The following is a 16,751-nucleotide window of genomic DNA, read 5'->3' as shown; positions in this document are numbered from 1 at the left end:
AGAGGGCCTTCTCAGTAGTGGCACCCGCCCATCAGATGTCAAGGAAATAAACAACTACCTGTACCAGACTTTTAGAGGACATTTGAAGGCACCCCTGTTTAGGGAAGCTTTTAATGTTTAATTGATTAATGTATTTTAATACTTCTGTTGGAAGCTGCCCAGAGTGGCTGTGGAAACCCAGCCAGATGGGTGGGGTATAAAAATAATTTTTATTATTCTACTACTAAGGAAATAAGAGACAGACACACTATTTCTATTGCACATCCAAGAATGGCATGAGATTGCTGAAATAGATTTCTTTATTTCTGAAACATTCCAGATCAGCAGAATACAAGTTGTAATCAAGTATTAAAATCATATCACCATAGTAAGAAAGCATTGATTAGTGCAATTTTTTTCTTGCAAAAGGTCTATCAAAAAAGTTTTACTTCCATGAAAACTTGTTTGTTTTCACCATACACAAGTGTTAATAAAACATTGCAATTTTATTTTATTACAAAGTATCGAAACCCAACCGTTTAAGAGACCATCGCATCTTTCAAGTGCAATGCAATTTATGCCCTCTTTATAAATACGACACCCCCATGATAATAAATTAACATTGGAACAAGGAAATGAGAGAACAGGTTCGTGTTGACCAGGAAGTCATGGCAGTTTCGAGCGAATATTCTCACAACATAAACATACAATACAGCTGTCATCTTGTCCGTCATGGCCCCAATCCAACAATATATGTACTCAAGAGTAGACCTGGCATGTGATGCTAAGGAGGAAAAAATACTCTTTTTCATCTCCGCCCATCTCTTTAACATACACACACAGGCCCAAGAACAGGTGAACTGAGAATCACCAGGAATTTGACTGGCAATTCTTAAGCACCTGAAAACCACCCATATTTCCCCATGCAGTTAGAAATATGTGTATGGATGTCTGCATCTATACATGGATAACTCTAGCTGGATTTGGGGAGATCGGCATGGTTAGAAATACATCTTGAACATGATAGTACCTTACTATTAAAAAGTGTGTGTGTGGGGGGGGGAGATTTATGGCACACACAAAATGCTTTGATACCTTATGGTTCAAGCAAAATGTGGGTGTGGGTGTGCAAAAACACACTCCCTTGGAAAGGCTACCAAAAAAAAAAATTGAAGCAGGTAAGGATATGGATCTATTCTGCCAATTTGCAAGGGAACTCGTTAAAGCAACAAAAAGTAGTACACAAATCAAAGAGATCTGAACACTGTGTTATGGCAAAGCATCTAGAAGTCACATTTTGGCTCCCCTCAGTGGGATACTTTGTGCATGTGTTTTTAAAAACCTAAACCATAATGCTGCAACGTTAACATTAATTTGACAACACTGCTGTTTGTTTGTTTTTCTGAGCAAACAACTAAGTGTAATATGTTTAGTGACCAACGGCAATGACAGAAGAGTAAGAAACAGCCCTGTGTTATTCATCCAACCTCTCACAGTTATATTTACCCAGCCAGCTGGGTAGGAGAATCTGTATTTTGGGTCGACCCATTGTCAATAGCAGCCATCCCTCCAGTTGCCGTCCCGTAGAGTACTAAGCGAAGAAAGAGGTTTTGGCGGCTGGAGAAAACTGTTTCAAGAAACAAACCATAGTTCAGGGTAAGCATTGGAGAAAAGAGTGACAACACACATTACAGAGAAGAAACTACTTTGTTGATGCATCTGTTGCCTTTCGCAATGCAAAGGAAGGGGTCAAGAGAGCCTTTTGACGGTGTGACTGTTTCCGTGAGGAAAGCAGCTGAGGCTATAGCTTCAAAGCACATTTCCACCACTCAAAGAAGATTGGACACTGTAGGGTTGCTGACAGCTGTAACTCTGAAAGCAGTAAACTATGGTGCCCAGACTTCTTCGAGGGAAAGGATGTACTTCAAAGGTGCAGTGTGTAGGCAGCCCCAGTTATCTACGTTGTGTAGGGAAGGATATGAAGAATCAAGATAGGAAACCCCCGGGAGATGCTACGATTCCTAATATCTAAAATGACAGATTCAAGAAACACTAATGCACAAAGAACAGAGTTCAGAATTTATCTTCTAATTCCCCATGGACTAAACTGTCAACTGCAAATTGAGGAAGGACTGCTAGTCTACACCTTTTTGAAACTCATTTCTCCTCAGTGCTCCCCCACCCCCAATGAAAAATGCCTATGCTGCTATTGATAGATTTCAGGGGCCACTTCAGAGGAATGGAGGTATTAAATTGGCGCTGTGGTCTAAACCACAGAGCCTAGGGCTTGCTGATCAGGCGGCCAGTGGTTCGAATCCCCGTGATGGGGTGAGCTCCGGTTGCTGGGTCCCTGCTCCTGCCAACCTAGCAGTTCAAAAGCACGTCAAAGTGCAAGTAGATAAATAAGGTGCCGCCCCGGCGGGAAGGTAAACGGTGTTTCCGCACACTGCTCTGGTTTGCCAGAGGCGGCTTTGTCATGCTGGCCACATGACCCAGAAGCTGTATGCCGGCTCCCTCGGTCAATAACGCGAGATGAGCGCCGCAACCCCAGAGTTGTCCGCAACTGGACCTAATGGTCAGGGGTACCTTTACCTTTACCTTTAAGAGAAGGCAACACGCAGTATCTGTCTGTCATCCCTACAGAGTTCTGAAAGAGGCTCTAGCCTTTTCATTTTTAAAAATGAACCATCATACTCAGATATGATGCTTCTGATAGTCCCTCAAAGATGGGACAGGTAGGTTTCTCAGATACAGCAAAACATGTATAAATTTTAGGCAAAGCTGCGTCGGTGGGCTTCATCCACATACAGTGTAGTGGGCCCAGAAAATCCTGACCACACATGTCAACCGTGCATCAGAAGTCATGAAATATGCAGTACAAAATAAGCGATTCAAAAAGTTAACAAATGGGAGTGTGGAGGCACTAAAAACACCCAGTTTGGTCTACAGTTCAATATTTTTTTTTGATAGTATGAACATAGCTGGGAGGTTGGCTGACTCACAAGCTCCATGATGAAGGTACACGTCTTTCAGATTATGTATTAAGTCTTCCTCACGTACCCATTTTACCATGTGGTACATGTAGTACATGCTAAAAACATGTTCTATTTACATACCATGCATTTGAAGCACACGGCTTCTTTCAAAGAATCCTGGGAAGTGTAGTTTCCCAGCACCCTTAAACTATAGCGCCTACAATTCTTTAGGGGAAGGCATGTGCTTTAAATATATGGCATGTGCGCAGCCATAATTTGTAAGGTACTGCTAAGAGAGAGACCATTTTCTCAACAGCTGTAAACATGTTCCTTCCAAAATATGAGTGAGCTTTGAATCCACCTTTTCCCCCTCCCCCTTTTCAGTAATTTTGGGAGAAATGGTAGCTCTGTGGTAGAGCCCATGCTCAATCCCTGGCACATCTAGTTAAAGAGATTCAGCAACTGTGTGCCAACGATTTTGCAGATTTCCAGACAGTATTTTTGGATGGACTGTCCAAGGTAAGAGGTACAGGTTAATATACTTTACTGCCAATTATAGAAGACTTCCCTGCATCTCCCACGTGCTACTATTTCAAGAACGATGCAGGTAAGTTCTCCCTGATCCAGTGCTAAACCACCTTAGCGGCAATCCATTGCACACAGTTAAGTTGCTCATATCCTACTGAAGCCAAAGGTATTTTTAAGCTGCCCAGCGGTGCGCCAGAACGTAGCCCTTGGGTTGCTACCTTTAATTACAGGTATCTAACATTTAGTAACACTTCATTATCAAACTATCAACACAATTAAAGTGGGTGTCGAATTGTTAAATGGCTCTTGGCTTAACGAAACGGGATAACTTAATCAGGGTTCTCCCCTAGGAAATATCGCACTGCAGTAGCTGACAGTGTTCCAGCTGCTCCATTAGATAAAAAACAAAACATAGCTGGTCTGCACAACTTGTGACCTACAAAACCAGGCACAGCTCATCAGCCACAGGAACACAGGGTGATGCCCCCTTCTACCGAGTCGGACCATTAGTCTACCTACCCAAGCACCGTCTGTCTCATCAGGGTCTATCCCATCACATGCTACTTTCAGTTGGAGATGTCCGAAATTGGACTTGGGGCCTTCTGCATGCTAAGCACTTGTCCTACCACTAAACTATGCCTCCTCTTCAATGCTATGGGCTCTGCTAGGGGTGGAGTGATCTCCTCTATTTGCTGCTGGCTAGCACACAGCATTCTGTTTAGTGGGTTGCAGACTAAGTTTATATTATTGCTGGCTTCCTTTTGCTTTAAAATATTCTTAAAAGAAGGGAGTGGGAAAGCACTTTTCTTATTCTTGCCCAGCCCTGCATGAGAGCAGAACAAGAGTAGGCCTAGTACAACACGCGACTCTCCAAGTAGGGTTGCCAGACTCAATAGAGGACAGGACTTCTGTGCCTTGAATTGCCCTGCTCTCATTTGAGTCTGGAAACCTTAAAGAGAAACCAGCAGACCCTTTGTTTAATTTCCAAGAGTCTGGCAACCCTACCTCCAAGCCAACTGCAGCCCACCAGCTTGGTTTGGGCAACTCTCTGCAGTCAGGCAGCAAAAAAGGAGAAAAAGTCTATTTCCCTCATAAATTACACATGGCAAAACGTAATTTATTTCTGAAGGATATAGAAAGTGTTACATGAAAGGGACTTCTTGCCTATTATTAAAGGCAGTTTCTCACTCCTTTTTTGCCTGTGGTAGGTGCTTATTTAAAGACTAGAAGAACCACCTGCTGGATCAGGCCAATGGCTCATCTCATCCAGCATCCTGTTCTCACATGGGCCAACCAAATACCTGTGGGGAAACACATATGTGGGACCTGAACACAAGAACATTCTCCTTTGCTGAGGTTTCCAGCCACAGCTAAATTTGTGGGGAGTGAATCCTCTAAAGTCTATACTTAGCCCTAGAAAAAGTGGTCATGTGAGGCTTGAACTATGGGTTCAGGTGGTGGCCAAGTGCATCCTTTTCAGGTACTCCATAAAGGCAGCCCTATGCATGTTTACTCAGAAGTAAGTTGCAACTTCTGAGTGAGGCACCCAGGTGGCGCTGTGGGTTAAACCACTGAGCCTAGGGCTTGCTGAACAGAAGGTCAGCGGTTCGAATCCCTGTGACGGGGTGAGCTCAGCGTTACTCGGCCCCAGCTCCTGCCAACCTAGCAGTTCGAAAGCACGTCAAAATGCAAGTAGATAAATAGGAACCGCTACAGCGGGAAGGTAAACGGCGTTTCCGTGTGCTGCTCTGGTTCACCAGAAGTGGCTTTGTCATGCTGGCCACATGACCTGGAAGCTATACGCCGGCTCCCTCGGCCAATAATGCGAGATGAGCGCGCAACCCCAGAGTCGGTCACGACTGGACCTAATGGTCAGGGGTCCCATTAGATCAATACAAGGAAAAGTATTGATCTACAACAGACTTGTTAAGTCACCAGCACTCTGAAAAAATAAGCTAAGGCTTATATTGGCCTATATCCATTTGATACCAGTTTAGCTCTCATGACTCTTCCAGAGAATCCTAGCTATTCCAGGGCCGAAAGTTCTCACTCAGGAGACATCCAGCCCCCTCCTGATAGCCTTACAGCTCTCCGGAGAGGGCCGATCGCTCAACTAGCTCTCCAGTTGCTGCATACATACACTCCAGTTTTTCCCTTTAGCAAGTCAACTCCTACCTTCGGATTGGCTGTGCAATTTTGCTTCTGGGTATGCTGCTCCCCCCTATAGCCAGGGAAGGCCTTGGGAGGCCACTGCGAGCTGCAATGCTGGCATTTGCAGTCTTGTTTGGCATCGGGATGCCTGTGTTGGAGTGTAGCTGTAAGTTGCCGGACAATGGTACACCACCACCACCAACACCGCTGCTGCTGCTGCTGCTGCTCCCTTGAACGGTTGGGCTGACATAGGCTGTGGCTTTGAGAGGCTGCCGAACCGATATTGGAAAGTGTCCCACACTGTGAACTCTGTGTTGAAGTTGCCCTGGAGAAGGAACTAGAGAAAGGGTGTGCAAAAAAAACAACAACACAAAAAACCCAAGGGGTTACAGGTCTGTGTGCCACAGATATCCACACACTCCTGAAGGCAACCCTAGACTTGTCAAAGTCCAAAAGATGGCTTCAGGCTGCAGTAGGCTAGAAAGAGACAAGGCTTTGTTCCACGTATATTGTTAATACTTCCTTGCTGTGTTTTGCTCAGAGCAGCATTTTGCCCTTACAAACCTCCAGTGGAGCAGGATAGGCTGAGAGATTGCAGATAGCCAATTACTAGGTTATATTGTTATATGACAAGTTTTATCTGTCATTTCGTTTTCTTTTATATACTGCCTTATGTCACGCAGGCTTCAACGTGCACCAATAAAAGTATTGTACTACAGTACATGAATTGAGAACCATTTATTTCCACTTCAGTAGAAGCCATGGGTGACTATCCCCCAGAAAACCCTGGGAACTGTAGCTTAGCAAAAGTGTGTGCCTTGCAGAACTGCAAGTCACTTCATGCATCTTGCAAAGTGAACTGAAGTCCATGAAAAATTATGCCGCAAAATATCATGTTAGACTTTTAAGGTACCGCAAGGCGCTGCACTGCCTTTGCTACAATTCCCAGTGGAAGCAACTGTTGAAAACCTGTCCACTTCAGTTCTGTGCATCAATCTTAATCCTAACACTGGTTCCTTAAAGAATTCTGAATTCCTTCTGGCCAGTTCCAGCAAGTCAAATTCTTATTTAGCTAGAATTTTAAGCCAAACTGATGTAAATATCTGACACCCTTCAAAAATATTGTGAAGGTAGAACACTGCTACTCAATATCTTGCAACTTCAAAAAAACACATCCCCTCAGCTTCATGTTTCACAGCTAAAAAGTGACAGTACAGATTTAGCAGCACAATCTAAATTTGGCTTGGTACGAATTGTCACTAGGAATCAACGCTAACGCACCCAAGATTATTATGCAATTCTGCTCTCTGGTGGCATCAGCTGCTGTTTTGTTGCACCAAGTTGATGGATAAATCATACGGCAGCCTCAATACCCTTGAACTACCTTGTTTGGTTCTTTGGCTGAGGGGAAAGCTGTTTGAAAGTCACCTTCCAAAAGGCAGAGGAAGAGTGACAAAAAAGTGAAACCCCAAACAACACAGCATTGTTACCTTTAAAAAAAAAAGCGAGGGGCAAAATGGCACCAAACCACATTTACCTTCTCTCTATATTGTTTTTTTCTCTCTCTCAGAGAAGAATTTTGTGCCAGAACATTTTAACAGACTAATCAGTTTGGACTAATGTACCGTATACATTCCTTGTACGTTAAACAGAACCACGCCTGAACCTTGCCACCCCCAATCCTTTATAAAACTTAGTAACTTGTTCCTGACAAATGTGTAAAATGTTTTTTTTTAAGCCCGTGAACAATTTGGACCCTTTAGGAAGGAAAAAAAAAACAATTAAAATGGCTACAGCTTTTCTAAGCTATACACAAACGCAAGCTGAATGACCACTGCCCATGATTCATCCCAGAATACTGATTTAAAATAAAGCGCTGTACCCTGACAGCTTCCCATCCCACAATGAAATATAAAGATTTCACACTCACTGCAGGACTGTATTCTTGATATCCCGTTACCAGCTCCATGCAGATTAGAATCAAAGCTTAGGCTGTTCCTCACAGTGATGGGAGGGGCAGCACTGGTACTGAGGGTTGGGGTGCTGGGCATCCGAGCCAGGTTCGGCATGCTCCTTCGGAGCTTGTCTGTAACAAAGGCAAATCATTGTCACCATTGGGAACCGCCTGTGGTCAAGTCGCCTCTCACCAATGTCTCATAACATAAAAAAGAAACTCTCCTTGACTGGGCCCAAGGAGCGCTTAACGTGACATTCTGTCCTCAGCAATGGCAACTTCCCATTAGTTAACTTGCTGGCTAAGTAAGGTACTAAAGGCAACAGCCGCTCCGACTCTGTTTCCAGTATCTGATATCTGCAGATCCGCCGTCTTAAGAGCTGCAAGAAATTAAGTTAGGGCAAAATTATTTGAACATTGAAAAGTCGAAGGTACCTAGTTATATGTTGTTTTTGTATTTACATGAAAAACCATAAAAGTTATTGGGCAAAGTTCAAAGTACTGTCAACAGTGGAAGTGCTAGGCAAGAAACCTCCCCGGATGAAGGGTAGCTTCTCCTTTAGAATATGCTCATGCTACTTCAGACTCTTGATTATACTCCCAATAGAGCCATTGCCTGTATTGCTACAGCCACATATAAGCCTCTTTCCCAGGGATAGGGAATGTGTGGCCATCAAGACCCATTCTTGAAACATCTTAACTTTGGAAACTAAAGACTATAAACCTGCCTAGCACAACATAGGACCTCACCAAGTCAGATGCAGCCCACCAGGCCATGGACACGGGCTACACAACCATTCTGTTGTTCCAGCACCAGCCAGCCAACAGAACATGAGGTTTGTTGAGCCATCACACCGGGTAGGTCACCAAATTTGGCTTGGCGGGCCTTTTTCAGTTTTGCAAGTCAAAGGCAACATAGTATGTACATGACCAGCTGTACTGGGAGTGGGGGGAAGGGGGCTTCTCCTTCTCCTGCCTTTGTGATTCTGGCATTTCAGGGGGGTGGACTAGAAGACCCTTGAGGTCCCGTCAAACTCTCTGATTCTATGAAATGCCCACCTCCTGCCCAATCCTTCTCTTACCTCCATTTGTCATACTGCAGCTAGATTTAACCGCGTGCCAGAAGCTATTTGCCAAGAATGCAAAACTGCACACTGAGAACAATAGTATCTAGTTTACGCATGATTGCTTGAACCCAATATGCTGCTTTGTGACAAGACTTCCACTTACATAATGGAACTTCCTCCTCCTCTCCTCCCTCATGCAGCCTCTTGCACACATCAGGATCTTTTCCCGGGGGTTTGGGGGAACCTCAGGAGTAAATTTGGAGGGTGCCCAGTGAGAGGGAGTGAGGAGCCTCACTGCATGCGGAGAACACTGCTTGTGCAGCACTGGAAGCAACCCAATGTTAACTTTCCATAGAGATATTTGCTACAGTTGACCCCAATCGTAGTGACAATTAGCAGAGTGCAAAGGCATTAGCATGTGTTATTCAAGACCACCAATGGGGTGAGAAGGAAGATGATGAAGGAAAGGGAAGCCATGATAAGCTAAGTAAAGCCTCCATGTTCAGAGGCATTATACCACAGAGTAGTCGATGCTGGAGGGGAACAAAAAACTGCCTCCATGTCTTGTTCGTCCATTTCTAGAAGGACCTGCCTGGCCACTGATGGCAGGGATGGTCCTGTGGTGAATCCAGGTGAAGCCATCTGCTTCAAGCAGCACCATGAACATTGTGGGAGGAAATCCAGACTGGTATCTGAATGATGCTGCATGTGCCTGGTGATGCACAGGGAGGGGGCCAATTCAGGCAGCGAAATGCTTTGGCCTGACACCAACCACTGAGAGCAGAATGCTGGACCAAATGAACATACAGTCCAATTTAACAGATGTCTTCATAAGTTCTTATGGAAGGAAACAGGTGGGATAAGGAGAGAGAGAGAGAAGCAGGGTAAGGGGACAGGAAAAAACTGCTTCCAGAATGATGCCACTACGCTAGATTAATGTGGGATATAATGACAAAAAGAACAGCAATACTCCATGACAGACGATCAGATAGAAAAGGGAGATAAACCTATTTTCTTAGGACTACATTTGCAACATATTTAAACAGCTTCTGGGCGCTGATCACCGTGATCACTTACGGTGTATTTATTATTCATGCTTATTTTACATAGCTATTAACTTCTAATTAATAATATAGGTTCAGGGAACTGTTTCTACAGCAAGATATTCAGCATGTATAATGAATGTAAAACGATTGAGAAATAAGAAGAATGTTTAACGTTTACTTAGCGCTTTAGGGTGTTCAAAAAAACCGCCTTGCATCCATAATCACAGGAAATCTTTACAAAGCTTATATTATTATTATTCTCTGATTGCAGAGGGGTGCTATAGCAGCTGGCTTAAGCCTGCCTGATCCATTAACGGCAGAGGTAAAACTGAATTGGGGGGGGGGGAGGTGCTGGTTCAATGCTCAGCATCCAGGCTGTCTAAGTGTTGATGAAGCAGATGAAAGTCTGATGTGTGTTCACAGGCAGAAAGTGTACATCAGCACTTCCTCTAAAAACTCACTCAAATGTTCATCCTGTCCAGCCTACTGTATTCATTAAGATTCAATATAACAGAATTCTGGCATCCACCACCTTTGGGCGCATCCACAAATGAAATGCAGGTCCATAAGATACTGATCCTTCCCTTCTCAGGAATCATACCCAAAATCTTCCAACAGGTTCTTGATTACGACTAGATGAGTGTTACACTACTGCAAGCTTCCTCAACCTCGGCCTTCCAGATGTTTTGAGACAATTCCCATAATCCCTGACCACTGGTCCTGCTGGCTAGGGATCATGGGAGTTGTAGGCCAAAAACATCTGGAGGGCCGAGGTTGAGGAAGCCTGCACTACAGCATCCATATGTAATCAGGGCTCTACACTGTTCCCATTTTCACTAGCTGTTAAAAAAAAACCTGTTGAATTAAGAAGGGGGGAAATTAAATATGAATGAAAAAATGCTAAAATATTTAAAGTACTGAAATTGAATTGGGAAAAGTATGTTACATTGAGCAGCAAGTAAAGGAGGGAAGAGAAACATGGAAGCAAGATGGGAAGTCAACTTTTAAATTTGTATTAAAATTTGAATTAATTTGATGTTAATTTGTTAATTTTTTTGAAAAGCAACACAACATAATTGGCTATCAAAAAGCCTATTTTACTTCAGAAAGCATTCTCTTCTGTTTGGCAACCAGTATTAAGGAAGGCCAATTGCGTTGTGGCAGTTTCCAATGTGCACTGCTTAATGGGTGACATACAGTTAAGTCCTACTCTTTTAATGCTAAGCTTTTAATGTTTGATGGATTTCTGTATTTTAGAATTTCTGTTTTGTTGGAAGCCGCCCAGAGTGGCTGGGGGAACCCGGCCAGATGGGCGGGCTATAAATAATAAATTATTTATTATTATTATTATTATTATTATTATTATTATTATTATTATTATTATTATAAACTGATTGAAAGCAATGGATACTGGAGACCACACACTGACTCTGCCATTATATTTGAAAGGGGATTCATAAACTAAACCAAAGATGGCCAACTGGCAGACTTAATCTTGACTCTACAGCCTCCTGTCTTCTAATAATGGTATTGTAAAAGTTTAGATGACATAACCTTGATGGCAGAAAGTGAGGAGGAATTAAAGAACCTTTTAATGAGGGTGAAAGAGGAGAGTGCAAAATATGGTCTGAAGCTCAACATAAAAAACAACAACACTAAAATCATGGCCACTGGTCCCATCACCTCCTGGCAAATAGAAGGGGAAGAAATGGAGGCAGTGAGAGATTTTACTTTCTTGGGCTCCATGATCACTGCAGATGGTGACAGCAGTCACGAAATAAAAAGGCACCTGCTTCTTGGGAGAAAAGCAATGACAAACCTAGACAGCACCTTAAAAATCAGAGACATCACCTTGCCGACAAAGGTCCGTATAGTTAAAGCTATGGTTTTCCCAGTAGCAATGTATGGAGGTGAGAGCTGGACCATAAAGAAGGCTGATCGCCGAAGAATTGATGCTTTTGAATTATGGTGCTGGAGGAGACTCTTGAGAGTCCCATGGACTGCAAGAAGATCAAACCTATCCATTCTTAAGGAAATCAGCCCTGAGTGCTCACTGGAAGGACGGATCCTGAAGCTGAGGCTCCAATACTTTGGCCACCTCATGAGAAGAGAAGACTCCCTGGAAAAGACCCTGATGTTGGGAAAGATTGAGGGCACAAGGAGAAGGGGATGACAGAGGACGAGATGGTTGGATAGTGTTCTCGAAGCTACTAACATGAGTTTGACCAAGCCGCGGGAGGCAATGAAAGACAGGAGTGCCTGGTGTGCTCTGGTTCATGGGGTCACGAAGAGTTGGACACGACTAAATGACTAAACAACAACAAAAGTTTAGCTGACTATTTCCCTAGTAGGAAAAATGAAAGTGATTTATGATACAGGGATGGGAAAGCTCTGGCCTTTCAGGTGCTGACAAAATCCAACTCCCCTTAGCCCCAGGAAGCAACTGGGATGATAAGAGCTGTAGTATCACAACAACTGAAAGATCACAGGTTTTCCATCCCTGTTTAAAACAGTGAGTGATGTGACCAGCAAGAGAGGCAGAGACAGGGACAGACAGACACAGAGAATCTACACTTTAACATTTCACCTCTAAGTTATGACGACCAATTGGAGACCAATTTGTGGTCTCCATATTTCCAGCCTCCAGCCGCTGCCAAGAGAAGTGAATGCCGGCCAGGAATACAGAATTTGGCCAAAAGGAATCTGCCTCAAACTTAAAGATTCGGCGCCAGAAGGGAAAAATAAACCCATACGTCAGAAAATAGACAGCCAGCCAACCTTACCTCCATTAATCCTGTTTGGTTGTGGCTCAAGAGGATTTTGGGCTTGAGGAGAGTAACACTGTTGCTGCGGATAATTGTTTGAGGGGAAATATGGGGAAGTTGGGCTTCTTCTGCAGTCCCGTATACTGGAAAAAGTCTGTGAATGGGGAATTCCTCTTTGGAAAGGAGAGCAGCGGGTCAACCGAGGCTGTGGAGGGGGCAGGTGGTCGAATTCTTCCTCTTCGTCCTCAAGGCTGTAGCGATCAAATTCCTGGTCGCTGCTTGTCCCTTTCTTGCTCGAATGGAGAGAGACGCTGGAGCTGTTTCTCGATACAGATGCTGAAGTAGATGCATAATCTTGTCTCAGACCTGTTAAGTGTAAGGAAAAGGGCGAGGTGAGAGCCCCAAACGGTCAACATTTGTAATGACGTCACCCCTTCTGCAAGCGTCCACTTTCATATGGAAGGCATGGGTTCTGCAACTTATTCCCATGTCTACAAGATGCATGAAAACATAAGGCAAAATGTAGGTGCAGGCAAGTGGAAAGGGAAACTATGGAACACCAACTAGACACACACTGATTTTCACATCATATTCTGAAAGAGGGGAATGAATATGAAGTTCTTATTGAAGGCAGAGCACTATATGTGAACTGCATTATGAAGAGAGGCAGTCCTCAGGTAGGTTGATTAAGCAAATAACTAGCTCTGTGTGAACATACAACGTAATTCAACATAGTCCTGTGAAATGCATTAATATGAGGGATAAACCAAAAACATTCTTAGGCTCCCCTGCTGTGACACCCGATTATGGAACTCCCTGCACTGAAAATCCTGTACTCCAGAAGCAGGGAATCTCTAGACATCAAAGTGTTGGACTATAGCTTCTATCTTCCCTACCCATTAGCCATGCCGCCTGGTGCAGATGGCAGCTGGAGTCCAACAGACTCACCACAACCGCCTTAAATTCTATGTAATACTAGGGTGTTTTTTTTGTTTTTTGTTTACAAACCACTGGTTGCAAAGAGAATACATATCTATTCTGTGCAAACAGCTCCCTCAAAGCCATGTGGAGACTATGTCATAGTGACAAAACTGCAGAAAATAAATCTAAAGAGCATCATTTGAAATTCTCCAGATGATCTGGTCTTCTCCTTGTATCTTCTATCTTAAGCCTGCAGGATACCTTAGTTAGTCAATAGAGCTTGAGACTCTTAATCTCAAGGTTGTGAGTTTGAGCCCCAAGTTGGGCAAAAAGATTCCTGCATTGCAGGGGATTGAACTAAAAGACCCTTGTGGTCCCCTCTCTACAATTCTATTATTCCAACCTCCTTGAAATCTCCCCCCCCTTACTGTTCTGCTGCCACCTCCTTAATGCAATTGGCTGATCTGCTGTGATGTCACAGCAAGCCTTTACAGATACGGGTATAGGTGTGGTTCCTGCATTGCAAGGGGTTGGGCTAGAAGACCCCTGAGGTCTCTTCCAACTCTACAGATATAGGATTGTATGAAGGATCCCTCTGTAACCATCACCCATCATCACATACCCTAATGTCACAGAAGTCCTAGACAGCCCTGAGCAAAGTTGGTGAATTCTGAGGGGGAAACAGGAAAGCTTTGAATTCTAAGATCTTTAACAGCTTGTGCCAAATTAACCCCCTTTGTGTCTCTCCTTATGGCATGGGATTCTGAATGACAACTCCTTGACGCAGATCAGATGAGCACTTTCAGAGCCTTTCAAAGAAAATAAGATGGCATTTTCTCTTTGTGAACACAATTACCCGATAGCCCAGTTAGCTCCCCCTCCAAAAAAAAAATAAAAGGCTCCTTTTCTTCACAGTACTAAACATGATATATTACTCAACTACATTTAAGACTCATTCATACTAGGATTTTTTTTGGAGGGGGAACAGTCAAGTATAATAACTTGAAATCCAAACCAAAGCACCAACATGGTGGTGGTGGGGGGTTGTTTTTTAAAATACCATCCCATACAATGGCTTAGACATGCCTACAATCAAGTATTTTCCCTGAGGCATTCACATGCAGCTTTTAAAAGAAGTGGTGGCGGTGTGTGTGTGGGGCGCAGAGCAAAGGGAGAGGAAGGGCAGTTAATGACCTACTCTCTTCTTGCAGTCGAGCCATGATCTGGACGTCTGTGAGGTCTTGCAGTTTATATCCCATGGAGATGGAATCGTCTTCTAGTTCTGAGGTGCTCAGTTCACTGTCTATGGATGACGATGACTGGGGGCTGAGAGGGGAACTTCTAGAAACACAACCTGTAAAACAACAACACAGCAAACCCCTTAACTTTAAGCGACGTGCAAAAGCATCTACTTTTCAAGCAACGTTTCAAGTTTATATATCCAGCACTGCACTGGGAACAGGCTTCATCAACCGGCATGATGCTACATTCCATTATTTACTTTTACATTGTGAAGTGTCTCTCCTTCTGGTGGCCCCAAACATACACAGGGCAGACCCACATTATTGCCATTGCTTAGTAGTGTAGGTACTCCCTACTGTCACAGCCTGATGTTTCCACAGGCCATGGGCTAGAGCAGATCACGATAACTCTAAATAACAGCAGAGTGGGGGGACCCCATTGTTCAATGTAACATGGAAGCAGAAGCTGCCCTTGTTCCCCAGGGTGCATTCTGTGTGGATGGGTGGGAGAAAGGAATAATAAGAATTTTCCTATTCCTTGGGAAACAACATGAAGACAAAAGCAAGAGAACGAAAGGAAATGTATCCACGAAGCAGAATTTTTAATCTAGGTCATGGCATTGGCCCCAGTCCTGTGGGAGCAAACTAAGATGCAATGGGGACAGCCATATGAGTTTATACCCATGTTTCCCTCATTCACATACACCGTGAAGGAATGGGTAATTTTTTTCTGAATGTGAAAAGCAGTGCATGCACGAAGGCAGCTAAATCCTTTCGCTCTCCTTCAATATTCTTCCCCCCCCCCATATTTCCACCCATCCTCCAATGTCTGCATTCAGAGCTGGGGTGGGCAAAAAGCTGCTTTGAATCAAGGCAGGCTGTAGGTGGAGAGGTCCCAGAGTGCTATCCGGTGCCCCAACCCATCAGTGGCATAGGCTAGCCGAGGTATTTGCAAGCCACCTGCCATTTTGTTTCCCTCAACAAAGAGGCACCGTGGAGCAGTGCAGGGAAGTCAAAATAGTGACTTCATCCCCACCTACCGCTGTTGTTCCATAAATCTGAGTCAAGATCATGGATAAGTAGGGAGGACCAACTCAAGTACTCGGAGGCCTTTCCCAGAGGCTCTTGACCAGTGTTTCCCAAACTTGGGTCTCCAGCTGTTGTGGGACTACAATTCCATCATTCCTGACCACTTGTACTGCTGGGGATGATGGGAGTTGTAGTCCCACAACAGCTGGAGACCCAAGTTTGGGAAAACCTGCTCTTGACCTTCAGCAACCGCCTCTCCATTCTTAGTATTGCCAGCAGCCCTGTTTCAAGCAGAAGAGTACAGAGAAGAAAGGCAGCAAGAGTATATTCCACAGCTCCCCCCTGTCATGCTTAGTTTGGCCTCTCAAAGCTACATATCTCAACACTGAACCAAAGTCAGCAGGAACTAGATAGGCCTTATTACAGTGCTATGTTAGTAAGAAAGAAAGCATTACCTGTTCTTTCAGGTGTTAATATTGCTTTATTGAAGGTTTTAGAGAAGGCAGGAGTGTTAAAGCCATTGCTATATGGAGTGAGCCTTGCAACAGGGCTATAGGGGAAAGCCAAGGAGACAGATGTAGAGAAGAGACTCCGCCATCGACTAGCTGTTAACAGACATGGTAAAGGAAGAGATGAGGTTATATTTGGAGCAGACTCTTGTCCATTAGGAAGTTAGGCATAAAAGGCTTAACAGCACAAATCTACACACATCTGCTCAGAAGTTAAGTCCTATTAAACACAACTTAGCCCCAGGTAAGGGTATAAATGATTACAGTTTCAGCTGCAGTAGACAAGAGAGAGAAAACAGCAGGTGTTCAAAGACAAAATAAATAAAGGTTATTAAAGACAGGATGTGACTCTCCAGAAACAGATTTAGAGTGCAATGTTTTTAATTTTTTGTCTTTCCCAGTACACAGCACTATTGATCATGTCAGCTATCTCAAGGCTTAAATGAAATGAACAAAATTGGCCCGCAATTAATTAAGTTTATTATGAATTGGAACTGCTCTTTTCCTTACTGAAATAGTAAATGCTACAGAACAGATGCTGAGCTTACTGCATTTGTTTCTAGTATTTTGACAAGGTATTGTTGTA

General features: G+C 43.8%; 1 protein-coding gene across 2 annotated transcripts in view; it reads right to left on the bottom strand.

Annotated features, from left to right (window-relative positions):
* Positions 1-258: 258 nt before the first annotated feature.
* SLAIN1 (SLAIN motif family member 1) overlaps positions 259-16,751 on the bottom strand; it is a 34,901-nt gene continuing 18,408 nt past the window's right edge. The window contains exons 3-8 of one of the 2 annotated variants that reach the window (XM_035115664.2): positions 16,112-16,261; positions 14,585-14,740; positions 12,484-12,831; positions 7,564-7,719; positions 5,658-5,970; positions 259-1,606 (exon numbers count right to left, since the gene is read on the bottom strand). In XM_035115664.2, coding sequence (XP_034971555.1) covers positions 1,531-1,606; positions 5,658-5,970; positions 7,564-7,719; positions 12,484-12,831; positions 14,585-14,740; positions 16,112-16,261 — 1,199 coding nt within the window. In that variant the 3' untranslated portion in view covers positions 259-1,530. The remainder of the gene's footprint in view (positions 1,607-5,657; positions 5,971-7,563; positions 7,720-12,483; positions 12,832-14,584; positions 14,741-16,111; positions 16,262-16,751) is intronic. The other variant, XM_035115665.2, reaches the window with a different exon arrangement.

The sequence above is a fragment of the Zootoca vivipara genome, chromosome 4, assembly GCF_963506605.1.
Source record: "Zootoca vivipara chromosome 4, rZooViv1.1, whole genome shotgun sequence".
Classification (NCBI taxonomy): Eukaryota; Metazoa; Chordata; class Lepidosauria; order Squamata; family Lacertidae; genus Zootoca; species Zootoca vivipara.
Note: the sequence above shows the minus strand (reverse complement) of the source record. Positions and strands in the feature narration are given on the sequence as shown.